The 24,345-nt window shown below is 38.3% G+C and overlaps 1 protein-coding gene across 3 annotated transcripts in view; it reads left to right on the top strand.

Annotated features, from left to right (window-relative positions):
• The window catches only part of XRCC5 (X-ray repair cross complementing 5), a gene marked incomplete at its 3' end in the record, with an annotated part of 59,775 nt that extends 36,640 nt beyond the window's left edge, over window positions 1–23,135 (top strand). Inside the window, exons 15-21 of one of the 3 annotated variants that reach the window (XM_080622212.1) lie at window positions 5,236–5,329; window positions 6,784–6,853; window positions 14,641–14,750; window positions 15,228–15,324; window positions 17,286–17,353; window positions 20,696–20,767; window positions 21,663–23,135. In XM_080622212.1, coding sequence (XP_080478338.1) covers window positions 5,236–5,329; window positions 6,784–6,853; window positions 14,641–14,750; window positions 15,228–15,324; window positions 17,286–17,353; window positions 20,696–20,767; window positions 21,663–21,677 — 526 coding nt within the window. Of the gene's footprint in view, window positions 1–5,235; window positions 5,330–6,783; window positions 6,854–11,511; window positions 11,826–14,640; window positions 14,751–15,227; window positions 15,325–17,285; window positions 17,354–20,695; window positions 20,813–21,662 lie in introns of those variants that run through there. The other 2 variants (XM_080622211.1, XM_080622213.1) reach the window with 2 other exon arrangements.
• Window positions 23,136–24,345: the final 1,210 nt, after the last annotated feature.

Genomic DNA, 24,345 nt, shown 5'->3' with positions numbered 1-24,345 from the left:
CAAGGTATCCTATTCTTGTCCTGAGGCATAACTGAAGTAATAATTTCTCCTAGAGTGATAAGTAAGGTTATGTTGGATGACAGGAGTTGCTGAGGAGAAGGGATTTCATTTCGGTAGGGACAAAATTAAGTATAAGAGAAAACTGCTGAAACAAAGTGGGATAGATGCTGATTGTAAAGTAGGGGAAAGGTGTGCTATAGAAAGTAAAAAGACTGTGCAAGTGCCTTCTAATAGTTGATTGTAATGTGCAATGCAGTTTTTAAAATCAGTTTTAACCTTGTAGAATGCAAAGTGGCATCTAGTCTAGGAGCCTTGGCTTTGTCCATATAGTCTTTTCACTGTAGTAGTAGAATTTTTGAGAAAAACTTCTTACTTTATTTTGGGATTCCTTGAACACAGGTGCTGCCATTCAGATAGGTGAGTAGCTTTCAGTCATTCTTAAACTGAAATTGATTCTCCTGTGTCAGTAGCCTGTCACATTAAGTGACACAGAACACAGCATCTGATTTTCTTCTGTTGCCAAGACGTGCTGTAAAGATTGGCATATTAGATGTTACAGTTAAGTTCCTTGTTTGAACGTACACCTTGATATATGTTACCTGTATGAGCCGGTAGTGTGCCCTGGTGGCCAAGAAGGCCAATGACATCCTAGCCTGCATTGGGAATGGTGTGGCCAGCAGAAACGGGGAGGTTATTCTTCCCCTGTACTCAGCACTGGTGAGGCCGCACCTTGACTACTGTGTCCAGTTCTGGGCTCCTCAGTTTAAGAAGGATGTGGAAATGATTGAGCGCGTCCAAAGGAGGGCAACGAGGCTGGTGAGGGACTTGGACCCCAAGCCCTATGAGGCGTGATTGAGAGAGTTGGAGTTGTTTAGCCTGGAGAAGAGGAGACTCAGAGGTGACCTTATCACTCTCTACAACTTCCTGAAAGGAGGTTGTAGACAGGTGGGGGTTGGTCTCTTTCACCAGGCAGCAACTGACAGAACGAGAGGACACAGTCTCAAACTGCGCCAAGGAAGGTACAGGTTGGATATTAGGAAGAAATTTTTCACAGAAAGAATAATAAAATATTGGAATGGTCTGCCCAGGGTGGTGGTGGAGTCACCATCCCTGGATGTGTTTAATAAGAGATTGGATGTGGCACTTGGTGACATGGTTTAGTCAAGGTGTAAGGCATGGGTTGGACTCGATGATCTTGAAGGTCCCTTCGAACCTGGTAATTCTGATTCTGTAAGGACAAAGCCACAAAGTAGCTTAAATTCAAAATTAGCTTTTTTAGAGCAACAGTCTTTGGAAAGCATTTTGCGATTAGCTTAAAATGTCCTGAGAGTTCTTATGTACTTAATTGGGGTTTATCTAGCAGGTTTTTGACTGCTGTACTCGGAAGCTTATAAAGCTCTTGTGTGCTGGTGGAGAGTGTGGGTCATTAGACTCAAAAGCCACCACATAAACAGTTTTGTAGCAGCTATCAATTCCAGTACAGGAATTAGCAGGTAATTTTTGAAGAGTAAATAATTTTTTTACTTAAATGTTAAGTTTTTATTGCTATTTCTATTTACAACAAATGTGGTGAGAATGCCAAATGTAATCATAGAATCATAGAATAGTTAGGGTTGGAAAGGAACTTAAGATCATCCAGTTCCAACCCCCCTGCCATGGGCAGGGACACCCCACACTAAACCATACCACCCAAGGCCTCATCCAACCTGGCCTTGAACACCGCCAGGGATGGAGCATTCACAACCTCCCTGGGCAACCCATTCCAGTGCCTCACCACCCTCTCAGTAAAGAATTTCTTCCACGCAGCCTTCTCTTCTCCAGGCTCAACAGCCCCAACTTTCTCAGCCTGTCTCCACACGGAAGGTGCTCCGGTCCCCCGATCATCCTCGTGGCCCTCCTCTGGACTTGTTCCAACAGTTCCGTGTCCTTTTTATGTTGAGGACACCAGAACTGCACACAATACTCCAAGTGAGGTCTCACAAGAGCAGAGTAGAGGGGCAGGATCACCTCCTTCGACCTGCTGGTCACGCTCCTCTTGATGCAGCCCAGGATACGGTTGGCTTTCTGGGCTGTGAGTGCACACTGAAGCCGGCTCATGTTCATTTTTTCATCGACCAGCACCCCCAAGTCCTTCTCTGCAGGGCTGCTCTGAATCTCTTCTCTGCCCAACCTGTAGCTGTGCCTGGGATTGCTCCGACCCAGGTGTAGGACCTTGCACTTGGCATGGTTAAACTTCATCAGGTTGGCATCAGCCCACCTGACAAGCGTGTCAAGGTCCCTCTGGATGGCATCCCTTCCCTCCGGCGTATCAACCGAACCACACAGCTTGGTGTCATCAGCAAACTTGCTGAGGGCGCACTCAATCCCACTGTCCATGTCACCGACAAAGATGTTGAACAAGACCGGTCCCAACACCGATCCCTGAGGGACACCACTCGTTACCGGTCTCCAGCCGGACATCGAGTCATTGACCACAACTCTTTGCATGTGGCCATCCAGCCAGTTCTTTACCCACCGAGTGGTCCACCCATCAAATTGATGTCTCTCCAATTTAGAGACAAGGATGTCATGTGGGACAGTGTCAAAGGCTTTGCACAAGTCCAGGCAGATGACGTCAACTGCTCTGCCCCGTCCATCAGTTCCGTAGCCCCATCATAGAAGGCCACCAAATTGGTCAGGCAGGATTTCCCCTTAGTGAAGCCATGCTGGCTGTCACCAACCACTTCCTTGTTTTTCATGTGCCTTAGCATGTCTTCCAGGAGAATCTGCTCCAAGATTTTGCCAGGCACAGAGGTGAGACTGACTGGTTTGTAATTCCCCAGGTCATCCGTTTTCCCCTTCTTGAAAATGGGGGTTATATTTCCCTTTTTCCAGTTGTTGGGAACTTCACCTGACTGCCATGGTGTTTCAAATATGATGGCCAGTGGCTTAGCAACTTCGTTCACCAGCTCCTTCAGGACCCGTGGATGGATTCCGTCAGGTCCCATGGACTTGTGTACATTTAGGTTTTTAAGATGGTCTCTAACCAGATCCTCTCCTACAGTGGGCCTAGGGTCTTCGTTCTCACAGTCCCTGCGTTCGCCTTCCAAGACTTGGGTGGTGCGGTCAGAGACTTTGCCAGTGAAGACTGAGGCAAAGAAGTCATTAAGAACCTCAGCCTTCTCCAAATCCTGGGTAGCCAGTTCTCCCGATACCTTCCAAAGGGGGCCTACGTTGTCCCTAGTCTGTCTTTTACTCGCTACGTACCTATAGAATCCCTTCCTATTATCCTTAACATCCCTAGCCAAGTTCAATTCTAACTAGGCCTTAGCCTTCCTCACCTGGTCCCTAGCTTCCCGGACAGCATCCCTGTATTCTTCCCAGGCCGCCTGTCCCTGCTTCCACCTTCTATAAGCCTCTTTTTTCCATTGAATTTTCCTGAGCAGCTCCTTATCCATCCAAGGAGGTCTCCTGGCCCTCCTGCTGCACTTTCTTCTAGTTGGGATGCAACATTCCTGAGCTTGTAGCAGGTGATCCTTGAATAACAGCCAAGAGTCTTGGTCCTCCCTGCCCTCTAGGGCTGTGTCCCATGGAACCTTACTAATCAGGTTCCTGAAGAGGCCAAAGTCTGCTCTCTTGAAGTCCAGGGCAGTGAGCTTGCTGCATGCTCTTCTCACTGTCCCAAGGATCTCGAATTCGACCATCTCATGGTCACTGCAACCAAGACTGCCCTGGAGCGTCACATTTCTAACCAGCCCTTCCCTGTTGGTGAGCACGAGGTCAAGCATGGCACCTCTCCTTGTTGACTCCTCAATCACTTGCAGAAGGAAGTTGTCTTCCACACAATCGAGGAACCTCCTGGATTGCTTGTGCCGGGCCGTACCTTCACTCCAACAGATTTCAGGGTGGTTGAAGTCTCCCATGAGAACAAGGGCCTGCGAGCGTGAGGCTGTTCCTATCTGTCTGTAGAGTGCTTCATCCACAGATTCCTCTTGATCAGGAGGTCTGTAACAGATCCCCACAGTGATGTCCCCCATCGCTGCTCTCCCTTTAACCCTGACCCACAAACTCTCTGTCAACTGCTCACCCATCCCCAGACAGAGTTCCATACTTTCCAGCCTATCCCTAACATAAATAGCAACTCCCCCTCCCCGCCTGCCAGGCCTGTCTTTTCTAGAGAGCCTGTAAACTTCCATTCCAACATTCCAGTTGTAGGAGCCATCCCACCATGTTTCTTTCATGCCTACTATATCATACTCCTGTAGTCGTGCACACATCTCTAATTTCTCTTGTTTGTTTCCTATGCTACGGGCGTTTGTATAGAGGCATCTGAGCCGAGCTCCAAATGAAGCTGGCTCATTGGCTGGAGCAGCTGAAATATCTCTGCATTGCTCCGAGCATTTATTGTAGGTGCTGGCAACTGACTGGGTGTGTTGGGATGGAACGATGCCACCCTCCCCCAACACATCTAGTTTAAAGCAACCTTGACCAGCCTGGCAAGCCTCCTACCAAAACCACTCTTCGTCTTGTCAGATCAGCTCTACCAACCCCCGGTAGACCTGGCCTACTAACTTGGGTCCCGTATTCAAAACACCCAAACCCCTGACTATGGCACCATCCTTTTAACCATTTATTAACTTGGCCAGTCCTCCTAGCTTTTTGAAGGTTTCCCCCTGTATCCTGGAGAATTGATGAAAAGACAATCTGAGCTCCAGAGCCCCTAACCACCTTTCCCAGGGCTCTGTAGTCCTTCTTTATGTTCTCCAGCCTACTGCTATCAACATCACTAGCACCCACATGGATCACCAGAAGTGGGTAATATACTGTAATATACTGTAACATATGTAATGTATTACTATATGTAATATACTGTAATTCAGTAAATCATAATCTGTAATTATTATGTTAATGCAGTATACAGTTTCAAAATAAAGTGACTGGAGATAGTCTATATTTAGAAAAGTGGAAAAGATGTGTATAAGTAAATTCACTCCTGAAATAAGCATGAATAATCTTGCACCTTCAGCAAGCAGTGCCTTTGCTTTATGCCAAGACAGAGTTTGATCTGTTTTTACTGTCTGCTTTGTGCAGCCTGTGAGGAAAAATGAAAACTGGTCTAGTGTTAATTTAGGAATAGTTATATCATGAGGTTTTGTCCAGTATTCAGTGTATATTTCATTAATTTACTGACTCTCTACTTAGTAGGCAGCACAGTTTACTTCAAGTGTTTGTATTAATTTTCATCCTCATTTGCAGCAGTGAAGATGGACCCAACCCTAAGAAACCAAGAACTGAAGATGAGGAAGGTAGCTTTAGCATCATGAAACTTGCTGAAGGAAATGTCACCTCTGTAAGCATATTTTTACAAATCTTTCTTAAAGAGGAAGTTTAGTTTCTCTATTATAGTGAATATATAGAATTCCTGATAAAAGCAGGGTTTCTAGCTGAAACATGACTGAAATACTATCAACTTGTAGGTTTGAAACTCTGCTAGAGATTTGCTGCCCTTAGGTCTATTTTAGCAGAAATTCCCATCAGTCTGGGGGAGAATTTTGTCAAAAAAATACCCAAGTGTCTAGAACTCTAAAGGGCAAGCCTGAGGATCTGAAGAAAACAGAATCTCGGAATTGGGGTTCAGTAGCTGAATTTTGGTTTTGCTCTCTTTCATACCATCTGCTACATAGGAGTTGCCTTCTGTGTATTAAATTGAAGGTATTGCTGTGGTTTTCGAAACTGTTCTCTGCTGCAACCAGGACAGGGTTCTAAATCGCAAATTTGGCTTCATCTTGCTGCTAGGTCTAACTTGACTCCAGATGTTGTGCACATGGGTAGATGAAGCCTATATCATAACTGTGCACCTTCCTTTACTTGATTCTTAGTATTGAAGGGAAAAGCGTGATTTAATATTGAGATACCTTCCGTTGTTTTCAAATGTGCTATCTTTTAAGCTTGGTCTTTAAAATGCATGATTCAGATTTTAAAAAATATTTAAAATCTAAAAATATTTAAATGTTCAGAATTCTTAATATATTGGAATTTCTGATATTGGAAAATCTGATATTTCCTGAAAGGTGTCATTTCTAGAATTAAATGAAAGACTAAGAGACCAAGCAAGATAATTGGAAGAGCTACAAATTATTTTGACAGCCAAGCATAAAAATTTCAGTTATACTCAGGAGAATTTTCATTCTTGTAAGAAAATTTTAAGCAATGTAATTTTTTTTCCCTAAAGTTGCTGCATCCATTTTTCAGTAAGTGTTTATATTTCACCTGGTTTTAGTCCTTTTGAAAGGCTTCTGCATTTGTACACCTGTTTAGAGCTTCAACTTTAAGATGTCAGACTGAGCCAGAAAGGATAAATGAGTTGAGTGCAAGCTTTTAATTTTGAGTGTCCCATTGGAGTGGCAAACCAGTGATTCTGTAGCCACATGCCTGGGAGCTTCCATTCCTCATTAAGCCCCTATCAAGGTTAGAGAGAGGTCTGTGCTACATAAATTTTCAAAGCTGAACTAGCAGGTAACCTGAATTACTGTGCTTCTGACCTCTGAACCCTAGAGAACACATTCGGCTTATAACAGTGCAGCATAGTAAGTGTAAGTTCATCTTGCTTGTGTCATAACTACTGTTGGGAGTACTGTGCATTAACACACATTGGAAGACTTGCATTCTGTCAGTCTGCACACAGAAAAATGTAGAGCTTCTGTTTCCTCATTAAAATGAACAGAAATATAAAGATCCTTGTTGCCTCATAAGAAAGAGATGGATATTGGCTGATGGTTGTATCATTTTTCGGACCTTTTGTAGGTTGGCAGTGTTAATCCAGCAGAAGATTTCCAGATTCTGGTGAGGCAGAAAAATTCTGACTTCAAAGATGGTAAATGACTTCTCTCTATCTTAATTATATTTAGCATCTTCAGGGTTCAGTAAATTCAGGCTATTTGTCTAAGCATAAATTTCTAGTACTATGTGAGATGCTTTGGAGTTTTCTGGGTAGCTTCTAGTGCTACTTACCAAAGAAAGGTGTCACTCAATTCCCATGTCAATACTTGCCTTCCTCATTTGAAAGTCTTGGATACCCATGTTTGTGTAAGATGGCACTAAACAGCTATATTGAGGCATCTGAGCAACTCCTCAGGTGTTTCTTACAGATCTCTGAAGGGTATCAGCTTCTCATCTAGCTTTGCATGATCTTTCTGGCTTGAAGTGGAAAGCTGTTGGCTGTGCACAGTGTGAGAAACCTGTCTTCTGCTGTCTACTTATTCTGTTCAAGGAAGAAATAAGAATCTGATACCTGGGATTTAAATCTTTACATGCCAAGATCATTTTTTATTTCATGCTGTGAGCAAAAGAATGCACGGGTGCATTTAGGGTGTAATGAGCAGGTAGTGTGTAACTCCTAAAGATGAGAGGTGATTCTGTGTGCACTGAATTGACTCTGTGTGCCAGATTGGATGGGGCCTTAGGCAACATAGTTTAGTGGGAAGTTTCAGTGCCCATGGCAGGGGTGTTTGAACTAGATGATCTTTAGGTCCTTCCCAACCCTAACCATTCAATCATAGAATCTATTCTATTCTCAGTGTGCAATAAGACAGGGTTTTGAAGTAGAGGCAAGGAAGAATAAAAAGCACAGATCAGCCACTGTCTTGCATGCCCTGAATCTGAAAATGCAACAGAATTATCATTTGTTTGTATGGTATTTCCCTACTGGAATAGCTATACAAAGATGTAAGTCATCTGAAGGTATCTTAAAAAGAATGCACAAGATGGATGGGGTCCTTTTTTCTTTTAAAGGGTGATTTGAAGGTTGTGGCAAGGTGAATCTCACCTACTGAATAGCCACTAATGTAGCGTTTCTTTTCAAAGAAAAAAATTTGCAGAGGTGCTGAAGTGAGGTGCTAGCTATTTCAACAAGGCCTTTGGTCCTTTTAGACATGGCTTGCAGGAGCGTGTTGACTAGTATATTGATTTGCAGTACAGTTTGTTAATGCCTACATAGCTATTTCTCTCCAGAATTTTCAGACCTATAAGCCAGTTAAGCAGTTCTTTACCTACAGTTTGTATTAGATCCAAAAGAAATTGCTTATTGAAAAATTAGTTAGAATTGTGTTCTCAAATGCAGTAAAGATGCACTAAAAAACCGCATTGTACAATATATTAGAATACAGAAACTGTGAAACAGTTGGCTACTTTGTTATGGTAATTAATTTTATCATGTAGGAAAGGTTTAAGGCAGAAGTAAGTAAAGTGATTACCCTTAAAGGTGGTTTAACTCTAAAGAGTGCTTAAATATGTCCACTTGGTAGCTGTGCTAGAGATAATTGCAGTACATGTTTGGATGGCTTCTGAAATTTTCAGCAATCTGATTTTATGTGTCATCTGCTCTGTAATCATAAGGTGTAGTTAGACAGAATGTAGTACAGTCACCCATTTAAAGGAGAGATGGAGCCACTATAAATAAAAACGTGTTCTGCATATTATCTTTTTCTTTTGCATAATCCTTTTTCTGCTTTAGAGCCTTTTAGGTAGCTTGATACATAAAACATTACAGGCTTGTTTTTAATGGCTAGCTGAATTGCATTCTGGTTATGTAAATAGTAAAATCCGCCTTAAAACTGTTCGGTGGTTCTGTGTGAGGGTTTTTTTGGTATAATTTTATATCACATTTAATGATGAAACTTTTTTTTTTTCCCCTCTGCTAGAACATGTGAAATGTCAAATGTCTTTGCAGGAAAGGATGATCTGTGGCATCCAAATAGCTTGTTAAAAAAAAAAGAAAAAGTTACATTTCTTATGTCACAACGCAGACAGGAGAACTACTAGGTTGCATCCTGTTTTGCTTTTTTCTTGTATAAAAAGAGCATCCAGTGTAGTCTTCCGAACTGAATAGAGCTTAGATTCTCAGTTTAAAACAAAACAACAACAGAGGCCCTCTACATGGAGGAGAAAGTCCGTTCAATTGTTTTGTTGAGGTGGGTTATTTTTGGTAGCTAGAGAAGTTGTAGTAATAGGGAGAGTCGTACTTCAAATATTGACAGTATAGTGGCTTCTTAATTAAGCTGCGGGTTAATGGCACATCCTCTTCAGTCCACAGCAAGACTCCCTCCAGAAGGAATGAAGTTATCAAGACCTAAGTATAGCAAGTTTGTTTGGTTTTTTTACCAGTTTGTCAGAACTCTTGACGGTATATTTATCACCAAAATGAGTACCACTGCATCTCATGTAGTAGCCTCACTGGGATTTGATGTTTGTGCCATTCACAGGAGAAGCCTTCAGTGCAAGTTAGACAGCCTGAGTCTGATGCTGCATCCCACAGGAGAAACAATGCATTTGCTGTTAGTGAGAACTCGGTCACTAATGTGTAAATACCTATTTTTAGAAAATCAGAGAGTTTCAAACTGGTAAGCGTCTTAGGGCTAGATTTTCTGAAACTTGTGGCTCAATTTCTGAAGCAGTGATTAACTTTGTTTTAAATCGACATCTGTGTAGTTTAGTGCAGTAGGGAACCCACAGCTTACGTCATACGTTGTGTGTGATGGTGTCAGCTTACTGGCTAATGTTGATTGCTCATGTAACTAGTTTTGTGTTTCCCCTCCAGATATCTTTCTCATTTGCATTCATGGCCAGAGAGATGTCATTTTATGCAGGTCTTATTTTGAGCAGGTTACAAGTGCACAATCATCACAAAGGGCAGTTTTCTAATAACAGCTGCTAACATTTTTGTCAATGAATGCAAATAAAATAGATTATTTTGCCTGAGCAGAATCTAATTGTTACTCCCAGGGGTGTACAATGCATTTCTTCGTTGCTGTGGCTGCAAAGACGGTTCTCAAATGCAGTGAGTATTTGCCATCTTTGTCATGCCAAAGGAGTAGCCACATGACTATCAGTTCATGCTGTTGGACTATTTATGGGTTTCCATCCATGTATGCATTTCTGAAGAGCCGAAGGTGTCTGATATTGTGTGTTGTACTTTCATAGGCTTCTGTAAAAGATAGGATGTCTTAATGGGAAGTAAAAAAAGATATTGGCACATGTATAGTATTTTCTTTGGTTTATGAATTTTGTGAGTTTAGAGGCTGGATTTCATTGTACCTTCCAGGACTTCTATCTGAGAAAATGGTGTCTAAAGTCCTGTAGTTGAAAGAGCTTTTTTTTTTTTATTGTACTGTCAGTGGAGAGAGAAATCTGCAATGACAGCTGTACAGTTATGGACATAAATGTCCAGAGACAAATTGTATCCAGCTGTCATTTATAGCAAACTTGTTAATATTTTTATTACAAGGCATTTCTAGAAAAATAAAGTTAAGAGTCAGTAATTGCACACGTCAGGCATAACAGTATTTGCTGAAACCTAGATGTCACACTTTTGCCATGGCATGTAGATAGCTTTTTAAGTAAAATGTAAAACATTGGTTTTGCACTGGATGCTTTGTATGCTTAAAGAATTGTATGTAAGAGATTGCAGTGGGAATTTATTAGTTGCAATAAGGATGATAATTCATTGATTTTCTGTAGAAATGTGTATAGTTAGCTACTCTTCTAGATCTAAGATAGTTTTGGGGGTGTTTTTTGGGGTTTTCTTAAGTATTTAGTTTCAGGTTTTGTTGGCGTTATGTATTTGCAGTTCATCTGCATTTCTATCTTATTGGATGTTTTTGTGTATTTCAGAGACTATTCATGCTCTGCTGCTAGGTAGGCCAAATGCAATGACTGGTTTGATGAAAATAATTCAGTCATTAGAAGAATATTTGCAAACCAAATATTCGAGTACATAAAATTACTTTGAAGTTTTCTGTATGTCTGCTTCACAGAGAAGATGAAGCCAGATTTGTCTTTGAAGGGCTTAGCGATTGGGTGAGATGCAAAGCTCTGAGTTGCAACAAGCAGAATTTGAATTAGATATTTGTGGGGGGTGGAAATCATGATTAAGGTAGTCAAATGCAGAAAGAGGGGCCCAGAGAACTTAGCGACTCTCCATCTTTGGAGCTACTTGGAACTCAAGTCTGTGGATCACTGAACTACCTGATTCACAAAGACCCTGGTTTGAGCAGGGGTTTAGGCTGTATGTCCTACAGATGTCCAGTCTAAATCATTTTGGTCTGTACCAACAGGCCTTTTAGAGACAGCATTTCAAAACTGAACTGCACCTTATAGGACACTGAAGTAGTTCAGGAGCTCTTGATGTTAAAATTTGTATTTCTTGGCTTAAAGATGCAGGAAGTCCTTAAAAATTAGGACAGTTTTCAGTTTAGAATCTCTTCTTTTCACTTAGAAAAAGGTTATTCTTACAGAGCAGTAGTTTAAAATGAATTATGAGGTGATTTAACTGATTTGTCAGTGACTCTTACTTTAAGCACTGCCCATGAATATAAATCATTACCACCACCAGCAGATAAATCAGAAGATAGACAACAACAGGAGTCTTGCATCTACAGAAAGAACTGGTTTTTTTAACCTGGTGTTGTTTTCTTTTTGTTTGTTTGTTTTGTTTTGTTTTGTTTTTGTTTGTTTGTTTGTTTGTTTGTTTTTAAGGAAAAAAAAATCCCCAAGTAATTGAACTTGGACTCTAATACAGTTTTTATCTATTACTATTCTGTAATCTGGATGACATAGTAATCAAGAACAAGGACAGAACTGAACAAACATGAGAATATAACTACGCTTTCGTACTGTAACTATTCAGAGATAAGAAGTGAATATAATTGTTCATGGCATATTTCATGAGAAATAACAGCACTGGTGAATGTATTTTAGCATAGGAAATGTATCTGAATGCCAGAGATGAAAGAAATAAATTCTGTTAGAACTAAAAGATGTTGTATTCAAAGATGTTTTTTCCCCTGTACTTCTCCAGCCTTTAATCACTATGTTTGTTTTCTAACCAGTCAGGTACAATAGAAGGAGGAAGCAGAAGATTAAAATTTCTTGGGTTGCTCTGCAAAACATGGTGGCTATTAGGAGTGCTGGAATTACAGTTTATGTAAAATGTAGTTCATTAGTTCACTTCCTTAAAGGTGTCTATGGGATGATGGATGCTCGGAGAGAAATAAAAAAAAGTTGGTACTACACAATAGTGTCCTGAATAGAGTGTCCGTTTGTAATTCTAGGACTTGCTCTTCAAAAACCCAATGCCTGAGATTTGTCTGGGGCATATCCGAGTTAATTTTAACATTCACAATTTAGTTTAATAGAGATCTTTATGCAGCACATGCCAAAAAGCAGGGAGATCTATTTTTTGCAGCACCCAAACCCAAAGATTCATAGTAACAGGCAGATGACAAGCAACAAGAAATCACCAAAGTTCTCAGACCTAGAAATGTAAAGAAACAGAGTCCACTTTGGAGAACTTCCAGTTATAATCCTTATCTACCTTCTTTGGTATTGTCTTTGGCCCCCTGAAATAATTTGGTCATCTAATCAGAAGAATTTTATCTATTTTAGATTCATGAATTATTGCCTGTCACTTAAGCAAGGCCCAGTGGACAGACCAAACTTTCTCCAAGCTGTTTAAAGACATTAGAAAACTGACTTAAAATAGTGTTGCCTTTAACCCGTTTCCTACATATAGTCTCTCAGTGCCTAATAAAACATGTAAGGTTTTTTTTATTTCTTAAAACAGATTTCAAAAGGAGGCATTCACAGTCAGTAGCAAGAAGTCTTCTGATGCCTGCCAGTGCAATCAAATGGAAAGGGATTTAAAAAAATTAAATGCAAAGGAAGAAGTAGAGTATCTGATAATTTCAAACAGTATGCTGGAATCATTCTGACAATAAAGACATTTATTGCACCCTCATAGTGCCTGGGGTTTTAATTTAACACATCAATGAAAAGGCAGTGCTTAAAAAAACCCACCATCACCACTGAAAAAACCAGCAGGACTTGCTTTTATTAGTGCAATTCATAAGAAATTAGAACATTTAATGAGAAAATCGTTAACCATGGAAAAAATGGACTGACTTAACTCAGGGAGTTTAAGTACTGAGACTTAAATTTAGTTTGTCAGCTACTGGTAAAGTAAATAAAAAGAATTAGCAGATCACCTCTGGAGCAGTAAGCACTTTCACACACATTCTTGTGTGATGGCTGCTGTTGGACCAGAACCATTGTCTGCCTCCTTTTCTGGAAATTGTAAAAAGCTAGTGGGAAAGAATATCAAGCATGTCTTGTTTCACATCTTTTTCACTCAGAGATGCTGTTCTTCACATTCAGTTAAGCATTTTATGGAACATAAATATAACAGTTATTGCTGTGTATGCTTACAGTGAGCAGAGTGGAATACAATATTTAAACAGTGTCTGTTTCTTGGTGTGTTTACTTACCCTTGTCTCTTCCGTCACTCTGGCAGATTATTTTCTATGTTGATGTTTCCATGGCTGAAATACTTGCAGTGATATCTATGCCCATAACTTCTGAACTTAATAAGGTCTATAGGTTTAACCTATAGAAGGTTAAAGGTTCTGCTAATGTAGTAAACCAACTTTAACAGTACAAGAACAGAACAGGCAGATGGTGTGACTTCTCCAGAATCCTTTCCTGCATTTTCTTCCTCAATGTCAACATCACCTTTAATCTCCCTGATTAAAGAATTTCTTACAGCATTTTTTTAAGCTGTTAGAATTTCTAGCATCCTACAGCAGCCTGTGGTAAAGAGGTTAACTGGTTTTGTTTGAAGAGGAACTCTTTTTTTTTTTTCCCCACATGTTCTTAACCCAGTTCTTCACTCTTGTTTTGAGAAAGGCTACCACTCCCTTCACCGTCCTCACAATGCTTCTGAGTTTGTAGATAACTGTTGTATCCTTCACCCACTTGTCTTTTCCTAGGCTGAGGTGTCTGCCAGAGGATAAAATCGTTTTGTTTTTCACCTGTAATGATATATGAAGAAAAGAAAATAGTAAAATCAGAAGAGCAGAAGCTCTTAGTGACATTTTCACTTGTCACATTTGCAGTGTTTTACAGCTGCCTACTTTTTAGAAGCTAAACAGTGAGAATGAATCTGGTGTTCCCCTTCTTGTTGGTACAAGTCTTGTTGTTTGCCTCTGTTGCTCTCTCTGTTGCTCTCTCTCTGTTGCTCTCTGTTGCTCTCTGTTGCATGCACATTTTATAATACTTATCTCCATAATCATAAACAGCATTGCCCGGATAAAAAGTTATCAAACTACCTGTACAGAGACAAGGTATATTCTAATGTCAATAACAAGAAGGTATTCTTTTATAACTGTAATCAGCCTACAGATGTTGTTTTGACATTATTACATCTTCATTGTATATTTAACACTTTTATTGAAATATGCATGTATTTCAAAGGATGCTATGGGGATATGCTTGTGTTGTAGAACATAACCTCCCTCAGTTTAGGATCCCAAGTGTTTTAGTTTTACTTTCTATCAAACCAGCGAGGCAAGTGCTTTTTATCTTGGGTTTCAGTGAAAGGCTTTTGTTTTGGCCATGCTTGCATTTCTTCCCAGTATACTTACCTTTTCCAGAGAGGCTGAAGTAATTTTCAGTAGCTTAAGTAACAGTTGTCAACTTAAGTAGCTTGAGGCAGTAGGGGTATGATTAACTCTTTAAAGATGCCTGTGGAATAGAAAGAGAGACGTGAAAGAAAAATATTTTTTGCTTTGAAAGTGTGCATTCTTTCATTTATTTCTCTTTGTTCTTCAGTGAGTCAGCAGTTGATAAACCGCATTGATCAGTTCCTGGAAAATAAAGGTTCTCAGTACTACATGAAAGGGATCAATTGTATCAGAGTTTTCAGAGAGGAGGCTGTGAAGGTAATATGTTAAAATTCTCATATCTTTCAAATTAAAGACATGATGAATCTATTTGCTCTATTAGGAACTTGATAATCTGTTGTTATAGCAAAAAGAATTGATTTACAGATTAAAATCTGTTACATTATTTGAAAGATTAGAAATATGTTTGCATTTTATGTTTCTTACCAAAATGGGGACTAGCCTCTCTGGTATTATTTGCTTTTGTTTGTTTTCTTTTAAAAGATGCTTGTAAAAGAAAAATAAGCAATCCTACCAATTTGTTCTTCAATAAAGCTGGTTACAAGAAAGTCTCTCTGGCTTTCTGAAAGGCAGTGGCTCACCTTTCCTTAGAACTCTTGGTTTTAGTAGAGATAAAAACCAAAATGTGTAATGACTTTTGTGTTCACTGTGTTAGATGCATTCATGAAGAATTAAGTTTGCAGTGCTCTTTAGTATTTCTAATCTCTTGTTTATCATTGCTGTAATTTTTTTCAGCTGTCCAAGGTGCAGTGCTTTAATGATTTTCTGCAGGCCCTGAAATCAAAGGTGGAAGATAAAGCCTTAGCGGATTTCTGGGAGATCATAATGCAAGGTAGCATGGCATTTTTCTAGTTTATTATCCCTTATCTAAGAGAAAACTTCTTTTTAGCAATGGGACAATTTAACAGATGGCTCTGGGGTTAGTTTAAAACAAACAAACAAAAAAGCCCAAAATAATCTTTCACTTTGCAACTTCCTTTTTCGCACTAATAGTTTCATATTTCAGCAATGTTCATAATGCCTTGCCAAGTCTTGCTGAAATGATAAATTAATTGTGGAAGAAGTGAGACAAATTAAATGTTACAGAGTAAGGAGAAGAAGATATGATTTCAGCTGAATTTCAAAATAAATGGAAAAAACTCATGCAGCAGCAATATAAAAAGATTCTTCCAAATTAAGCTTCAAAAAAGGCATAGATAGTATCGAAATATGTCACTGATAATATTGTATTTAAGCAACCTGAAGGACAGAATATGTGGTAGTGTAACACCTACCTATGATTAAACTGGAAGATACAAGGCAGTGCAGTTTAAAAGGCATTCAGAGACTATGCAGGCGATAAATAAAGGAACACTTGCACAAATACAAAACACGGTGGACTAAAATAATCTTTTACGTCATACTCTTTTTAATTGGAACCCGTGATAAGAAAATCTGCTAACTGCCCAGCTGTATCTCTTAAAGGTGCATGCTATAAAATGCAAATATATGCTTTTGTATAGCACTTCTTAAAGTAATTAACTGTAGACACTCTGTAATGTCTACTTCATCCAACTTTTGCAAATTACAAGATGGGAATTTGTTTTTTAACCCAAACAGCACAAGACCACACTGAAAGAATGTTATATTCAGAAGTATTGTAGAGGACCTCTGAAGAAATTTGAAAAACAGAAACCAATAAACTTTGAAAGTAGGAAACCTGGATCTTCCAAAGCAATGCTAGAATAATTTTATAAATCAGAGTTTGTAAAAAACTGCAGTATAGTATTGAGAAAACAGAATTACAAATATAGAGATGATATTTTCATACAAAATAGATTGTCTTGTAAGAAGATGATAAAATCATGGTGCTTTGTGCATAATCTAGCTGCTTTCACTAGGCAGCTGAAATAGCTTTTCATTTGCTGCTACCAAAAGCAGAAGTCCTGTTTTCCTTTCTTGTTACCACATGACTCATCCCCTCTTTTCTTCCAAATGTGACATACATTGGGCATTGTCATGAATGACTGCAATCCCCAAAAGAGGATGGGAGTGAGTAAATGAGTGAGTAGCTCAAGAGCAAGGCAGATCTGTGACAAGTTCACTTGTCTCATGAAACCCTGCTGTGTAGTTCTATGGGGCCATTAAGGTGGCTGTATATTTGTGCTGTTGCTGAAACCTTTATGAATCGACTTTTCTTTGCTCTCACACCTACAGCTTCTTTATTGAGGCACAGGCATTTGTGTAGCCAAGTGATGAGCTAAACTGAAGAAAAACTATTGGGGTAAAAAGTAATTTAGATTTTTTTAATTTGTTGTTTCAGGGGTCACTGCACAGGGTAGTGGTGCTCACACAACCAAGGAGTAAAGTGTGGGGCAGGACCAGCACTTTGCTAATTAGAGTGTAGGTAATCACAGCATAAGTGTTTGTATGTTAGGAGTTAATTTTTCTAAGGACCTAAGAGCATGCTGTGAATGACTAAAAGTGTAATTTCTGATAGATTTTCAGCATTTCATCTGTGATCTATGATTTCAGTGTCTCATTAGTTTGATTGTCATAATATTAGCAGTTTCCTAAATGGATACTTCCACAATCTTATGAATATGCTCATTAATTTATTTTTGTATCATAGTTGATATGATAGTTGACTCATTTATGCAAGTCATATTTTCCTTTAAGCAATTTTTTTTTTTTTTTTGCTTCTGCTGACACAGTCAGAAGTTGGAATTTGGAAGATGGGTTTTTTTGTAACATTAAGTATGGTTTTGGGAGACCTTCTAATGATATTTTTATATCTTTTTTTTTTTTTTTTAGACAGAATTTCTTTGATCACTAAAGATGAAGCAAAGGAAAGTTCAGTGACTAGTGAAGAGGCTGAAAAGGTATCTTTCTTCTTAATGAACAACTATTTGTATAGAGTTCTTACTGTGGAATAGAAGATTCTTTCTTATGTGGATAAATCTTTAGGTGAATGAAACAGGATCCTTATGAAGGAATAAGAATGGTCTTTTGCCACACAGTTGAAATTGCCCCAATTCAGAGTTTAAATAATTCCCTGGCATGTCCCACAGCATTTTACTTTAATTGGGTTTTAGAAAGTAGCATGTAATGACATCATTATTTGAAAATATCCTCTACGAAGAATAGGAACTCTAGGAATTCAGTGGAACAATAACAGACTATTTGTATATGCAAGATTATTTTTTGAGCTTCATAGAAAGAACCACGATCTCATTGTTACATGAGTTCAAAAATGAGGATCCTTTTTTGTTTAAGGTGTTGTGAACTCTAGCAATATATAATTGTTGTGGCTAGTTTTCCAGTATTTTCCACTTTATGGAGCTCTTGTGGATTGATTAACATCATAGATGATGCGGGTATTATTATTTGTGATCATGTAAGATCCTTTTAGAAACAAAAGTTTTGGAGTATTTGCAGGTATTATTTCTACAGGAATATAACACTTCAGTAACTGCAGTGATGAACAAAGGATGTCACAGTTATAAAGGAATGAATTCTAACAGGCAGTGCCTTCTGTTTCAAAGAAAGCGGGATTCAGAGTTGCTGTCAAAAACTGTATTTGTGTGGTGATGGTAATACGGGCATTTTTTTTATCAGGCTGCTAGCCATGGTTTTAAATAGTTTAGGAGAAAGAAGGTCCTTGTATTACAGACCTCGAAGGTAAACCTGTGGCTAGAATCACTTAAGTACTTTGCAGAGAAGCAGCTTTTCTAAAAGATGCCACACTGATTTGGCAGCTTCCAGGCTTTACATTAGCAATAACCGAAAGGGGTAGAAGTAGGTTCTCCATGAGTGAATTAATGAGTGGGTAAAAGGTTGTATTTTAGAAACTGCTTTTTTCATCTGTAACAATTTACCTAAAAGTGAAAGAGGCACAGAAATGTCATGAAAATGAAAAGCTAACAAAGTAGGAGACTAGAAAGCTAAGCACATGTGCAGAGTACAAATGACAGAATATGATGTTATTTCTAGACATGAAGGACCTACTGGCTGTTTCTCATCACACATAATTGTATAGAGCTTTTTCCCCCAGTGGTCATTTTAAAGAGTTTCAGTTGTTGTTGTGTATTCCAAATGCTATGAATTTACTTGGAAACTTCATAAGACAGTACTTTTCTTGAGAACTTCACTTTCTAGTCTTAAACTACCATTGATGCTCAAAATGTGCTAATGCTATGTGAAATAGCCACTATTCCATAAAGAAATCTCTACTAGCTATGAAGACCTTACAGTATACTGTTGTCTTAACTGTGACCTTGAAGTGACTGAAAAATACTGTTCCTGCATAAGAATGCAGTACAAATCAGAGTACTGTGGACTAGATTTACAGCTGCCAGGCTAAGCTGAAGCAAAGCATTTGTAGACTGACTTCAAAATTGCTTTTCTGTTTAACATCATCCTACAGTCAGCCAGGTGTTGCAATGCAGGAAATTTCTTTGTGATTGATTGAAGGTCCTACAGCAGTCATAACTTCCCTTTTAAATAATGGAGTAAGAGAGGATGCATGAAATCTGCTCTGCAACAAAGTTCTCTAATACGGCAGTTAGCTTAACTTTCAGAATAAATGATTTGCATCTCTGCTAACTAGGCAGTTGGCAATGCCACTTACTTGATAGATAACCACATTACCAAGCACTTTCAAGATCCAAAACCAGAACCCTGATTTGCCATTGTCTGTTGAGGGTTCATATGGCTTTTCACTTCAGAATCTGGAAGACTACTTATTCTTGGAGTAAGCCAGGATTTTTTCTCTGTCTGTAGTAGATTGCAGAAACAGTTCATTTGTTTTCTATGCTGAAGGTGATACGATTCACTAAAGGGTATATTGAATCTTTTAAAATATCATACAGTAGGGTAAGATGCAAGTTTTCTTCATCTCTATACTAGATCACATGCAAGTGTGTAGATCAGGGGGTTGGCTGTCAGTGTGGTCCTATGTGATACAAAAGCCTTTTGTCCAGATCGCTGGCTGAAGCAGTTTCAGGACTATTTTGAATAGAAGATTTCAGATTGATAGGGTTGCTGTTTGAAAGGGAAAAGAAGACTTACAGAGCTGCTTATTAGATAGGTAACACATAAAAATTTTCTTCTTTGATTTGGTTAAGCTGGATTATCCATGCGTATTTTCCTATCACTGAGAAAAAATTATTTTAGGTAGAGGGCTTTTTTTTTCTCTGTAATAGTGGAGATACTCTTTTTAGAGCACGAGGATGACAGGTTAAAAGAGCAGAAATGTCAAGTGCTTTTTCTGGTGCTTTAAGGAAGGTAATGCATTTCAGTACAACTATTATATGTACTTTGCTTTTGCATAAATGTGAAGCAGTCTTTGGAAAAAATCGACTTTGGATCTTCAGCATTTGGTGGAAACTTAAGGTTTCAATTTATTGCAAATCTTCATCATACATTTCCTCAAATTTTACCTTTCTTTACCTAACTTAGTGTGGGAAAGCTAATTTTGAAAACTTAAAAAATGTGCTACTTTCAGAAATACCATTTGACTCTCAATTAAATGTGTAAAATGAAATCTGATCTGGCCTAAGAAGCCTTTCAGAGCGTGTTACTAGCTTTTAGTTTCATAGTATGTGCTTTATATTATTACTAGATTGAGAACTTTTCCAGCAAAAAAGATAGATACACAGACATACAGCATCTTGTAATTCGAATTTCCTCTGGCCCTGTCATCTTCTCATTTTTATTTTTTTTCTTCAGCTGCAAAATCTATATGATGTTTTAACATGCTGAGCTCAAATTATGAGTGTTGTCTGTTGTAGAAATAAGCTTTCTACATTTCTACATTCCTCTTGGATGTTGCCGTTGAAGATGTAGGAGTGGTCTGATCTTTGGGCAGTGAGTCAACTTGGCGAGGGTTGTCCACTTCCTCTGTCTTTCATGTTCACCAGAAGCAATGTATTTGCTTTTCATCCTAGTGGATATCTGGTACTTTCCCACAAATGGGATGCAGCTGGTAACTTCTCAGTGTTTTAGCCCTTGTCTAAAGCTTCACCATAAAATCCTTTAAAAGCAACTCTTAAGAAATTTCTTGTAGTTCAAAATGACTTTGGAGAGTGGAAACCAGAACAAACTTCCTTCATTATTCTTAATTACAGGTGGATTTGTTTTGAAATATAAAGAGGACATTCTGTTAATTTAACATTAAGGGCCCAAGTTTTGTCAATATCATATAAATATATTTTTATTTTCAGTTCTTGGCTCCAAAAGAAAAGAAAAATGAAATTCTGCCTCCCACAGATGAAGGTGGTGATGTTGATGATTTGGTGAGTACCGTAAAGGCATTATGTGTCTTTAGAATTAAACTGTAACTGAAAAATGCATGAGAGTGAGTGCTTCTTAAAGCAGTAGATGTGCGTGGCTTAGAAAAAGCACCTAAGAAATGGAGTCAGAAAGGAGCCACGTGGAATTACTTATTTGCTATTGTAAAACATAACCAGGTGTGTAATTTCATGATGGCAAATACTATGTTATATATTAATACTATGTTTGTCCCTGCCCATGGCAGGGGGGTTGGAACTAGATGATCTTAAGGTCCTTTCCAACCCTAACTATTCTATGATACTACATTATATAGTAACCCGGGTGTTTATATAGGTTAAATGTGTCCTCTAGTGTGTTTCAAAAGAGCTAGTAAGGCTGCTTATTTGATTGCAGATTATTAAATGCTATTATAGTAAATTATAACAAAGCTTGTAGATCTAGAACCTCTATTTATGTGGGTTGAAAATTGAAAGTAATTTTTAAAAAGATGTTTTAATGTTCTCAGCTTTCTCTCTATAGGCTTCCTGAAATTTAAGCATTTCAAGAGGTTTTTTTAATAAATATTTAAGCTGTTTTTTCAGGCTGAGTCATTACAAATCTGTCTCCAAGGCTTAAGCTGATGGTGTAAACAGTTTTAAAGAAGCTTCAATAGTAAACAGATTTCTACTTTTGAACTAATTTTATTAAGTCTTTAAATTGCACATACGATTATGTGAAGATGAGGGGTTTTAGGTTTGTTTTTGTACTTTATAGAAGCCTAGTATTAAGTTCTGTGCAGTCCATTTATGTTATACAACAAGGATTTCCAAATTTGCTTTGTTTTCTAAGTGCTGAACACAATAAGAAATAACTTGAATTCAATGCTGCTTCTTCCAAATCTGTTTCTTCTATTTGCAGCTGGACATGATGTGAGTGGGTGATATATGCTGCCTATACAAGCAAAGTTTTGGAAGAGATCTCCCTGTGAGATGGGGTGCTAAACACACTAATGAGAAGACAGTTTATCCATCTTTATTTTCTCAAATGAGAGCAGAAGTTCCAGAGAAATTTCCAGTTGGTAAAAATGTCATCTGACTTTTCAAATCTGGAACAGAAGATAGTAGAACGGAAGATTGAAATAATCTGAAGTATTTGTGAAGTAATGATACCTTTAAAGCATCTCCTTTTTTCTTTTTTTCTTTTCTATTCTTACTTTTTTTTTGTTCATTAGTTTAGTTAAACACTGAGTTTAGCTTATCCTTTGTATTGCTTTCAGCTAAACACTGCTAAATATAATGAGAATCTGCACTGGTGCCTGAAATTCTTGTTACATTGCCTGGGAAGGAAGACAAAAATAACAGTGATGTTACCAGGTAATGCTGAATCTGTAGTGAAGGTAGCTCCATAGCATTATTGTTACAGAAGGGAAAAAGTCTCTATATTCATGCTTTTTCCTATTAAAGAAACAGAGCAAAAATATGCACAAAGGCTTATGAAAAAATTCTAAGCCTGGGGATCACAAAGTAATAGTTTGAAATATGCAACAGAATTCAAAGCACAGTAATTACAGTCATCTCTTTATACAGTTCCTCCATCCTGTCATCTCAGCTGAACAGTCCCTTTATGTATACATTGTCCTGTTGCATATGCTGGGATTCGGTTTTTGTTGCTGTACACTGACACCTGTGACAGATAACTGCTAATAGTTACAGTGGTAACCAAAATGGAGTGCTGTCTACACATAGCAATCCAAAGTAGGCAAATACTCAAATTTGAATACAGATCTGGAGATACGCTAATGACACATTGTCAGATGCTTATTTGATACAATCAGATTCATTCATTTAAAATGTTCATTCATTATTGCAAATGTATAAACATACTGTGCAAAATTATATTAAGATCATAAAACAGAAAAAAAAAAAAGAGTTAAAAAATATTCTGGAATATCTGCACTTTATACTGAACAGCAGCTCCTGTGTGGGAAAGAGCGATTGGTTTTAGGCCCTGTCTCCCTAGACTGTGACCTGCCCTCTTCTCTCTTCCATCATAGAATCACAGAATGGTTTTGGTTAGAAAGGACCTTAAGATCATCCAGTTGCAACCACCTCACAGTAGATCATGTCTTGACTGAGTTCATGCTGGCTTTGAAAGGGTTTCTCAAATACATATATCAGGGAATAAGTGATCTTTCCAGGTCTTTAGAGGATTTGTGCCACCGGAAGATATTTTTTCTTAACTGTAAATAAGAGATATTTGGCCAGTCCATTGTTTTGAATGTCTTTGCCAATTTATAGAGTATAACACTGGCTGAGGTTTTTTACTTTTTTTTCTTTAATTAATAAAACACTTAAAAATTTGCTGGTGTCTTCTTCAAACCATGTTTGTTAAAATCAGATTATTAGCTGTCTATGCAGTACCTAAGAGAATCTATCAAAAGCCCCTTTTCTGGGCATACAATGCAAACACTGAATAGCAAAATTCCTCTATAGAAGCTGAGCATGATCACTTGTTCTTTTCAAACTCTAAACTGTACAACACCCCAATAAAAAAATTTTTACCATTTTGGCAGAGATCATGAAAAGTCTTGGTCAAGACTTGAGAGGATGTAGGATTACTTCACAGATCAAAATAAGGATTAGGGCTTTCTGTCTCTTTTGAAACAGTTGACCATATTTTTAGAGAGTTTTGCTTCTGTCAAGCAATAAAGATTTAGTTCATGGAGTATAATTTCATAGATCTTGTTACCTGTACAGCACATTTAGGCTCAGTATGGTAACTGAGTTGCAAGTACTGAAGAAGAGAATGGGAATATATGACTCAAAGTAAGTGAAAGCAAATTCTTAGAAGGCAAGCATCTTTCGTTCTGCTCAGCCTTCTATGTATCAGTCATCAAAAGCCTGTGATACATCTTACTGAGTGTCTATCAGATAGCAGCCTGATTTCACCCTTTTTTTTTTTGGCAAGGGATCTGCTTTCAGGTTCTTACTGAATAGCTGGAAGAGATCTTTCACGTAGTCGTAAGTTCACATTTTCAGTTATGAAGTCTGACCTGGTTACTTGCTATAATTACATTGAGGTTGCTTGTACTGAACCGCAATACTGATCAGTCTTCAGAAGCAGTAGAGCAGCTTGTTGTCCATTTCTAAAGCAGACATGCAGGAAATGCCATGCAAATTTGTTTTCTTGTAAGCAACAGAACATCCCTTGTCCTGTACTTCATAAAAGAGAAATTATCCAAGTGTCTAAAAAAAAGAAAAGATAATGGCTGTGATTTTGTTGTATCTTGCTGATTTATTTTATTTTTCCCCTGTAAGGAATGCTTCTCTGGAAAGCATTTTGGGTGCTAATAATATGAGACAGTAACCATGGTTAGCCTTGTTTGCTGAGAGATCAAAGCTTATGATCGTTGTCTATGTCTTTCTATTAATTTACTGCTCTGATAGCTCTTTAACTCATTGGGCAGTAGCAGTCACCTTTGATGGAGAGACAGTGATTTTAGTATTATCTTTTAAAAGATGTTCATGGAAGTTGATGCTGGGAAGCGGTGAAAGGGAGAAGAATAGAGTTCAGCCTGTTGTTCCTCTTTGGCTGGCTTGGC

Source organism: Psittacula echo (genome assembly GCF_963264785.1).
Source record: "Psittacula echo genome assembly, chromosome: 6".
NCBI classification, from domain to species: Eukaryota; Metazoa; Chordata; class Aves; order Psittaciformes; family Psittacidae; genus Psittacula; species Psittacula echo.
The sequence above is the reverse complement of the archived record's forward strand: the minus strand, read 5'-3'. Positions and strand labels throughout refer to the sequence as shown.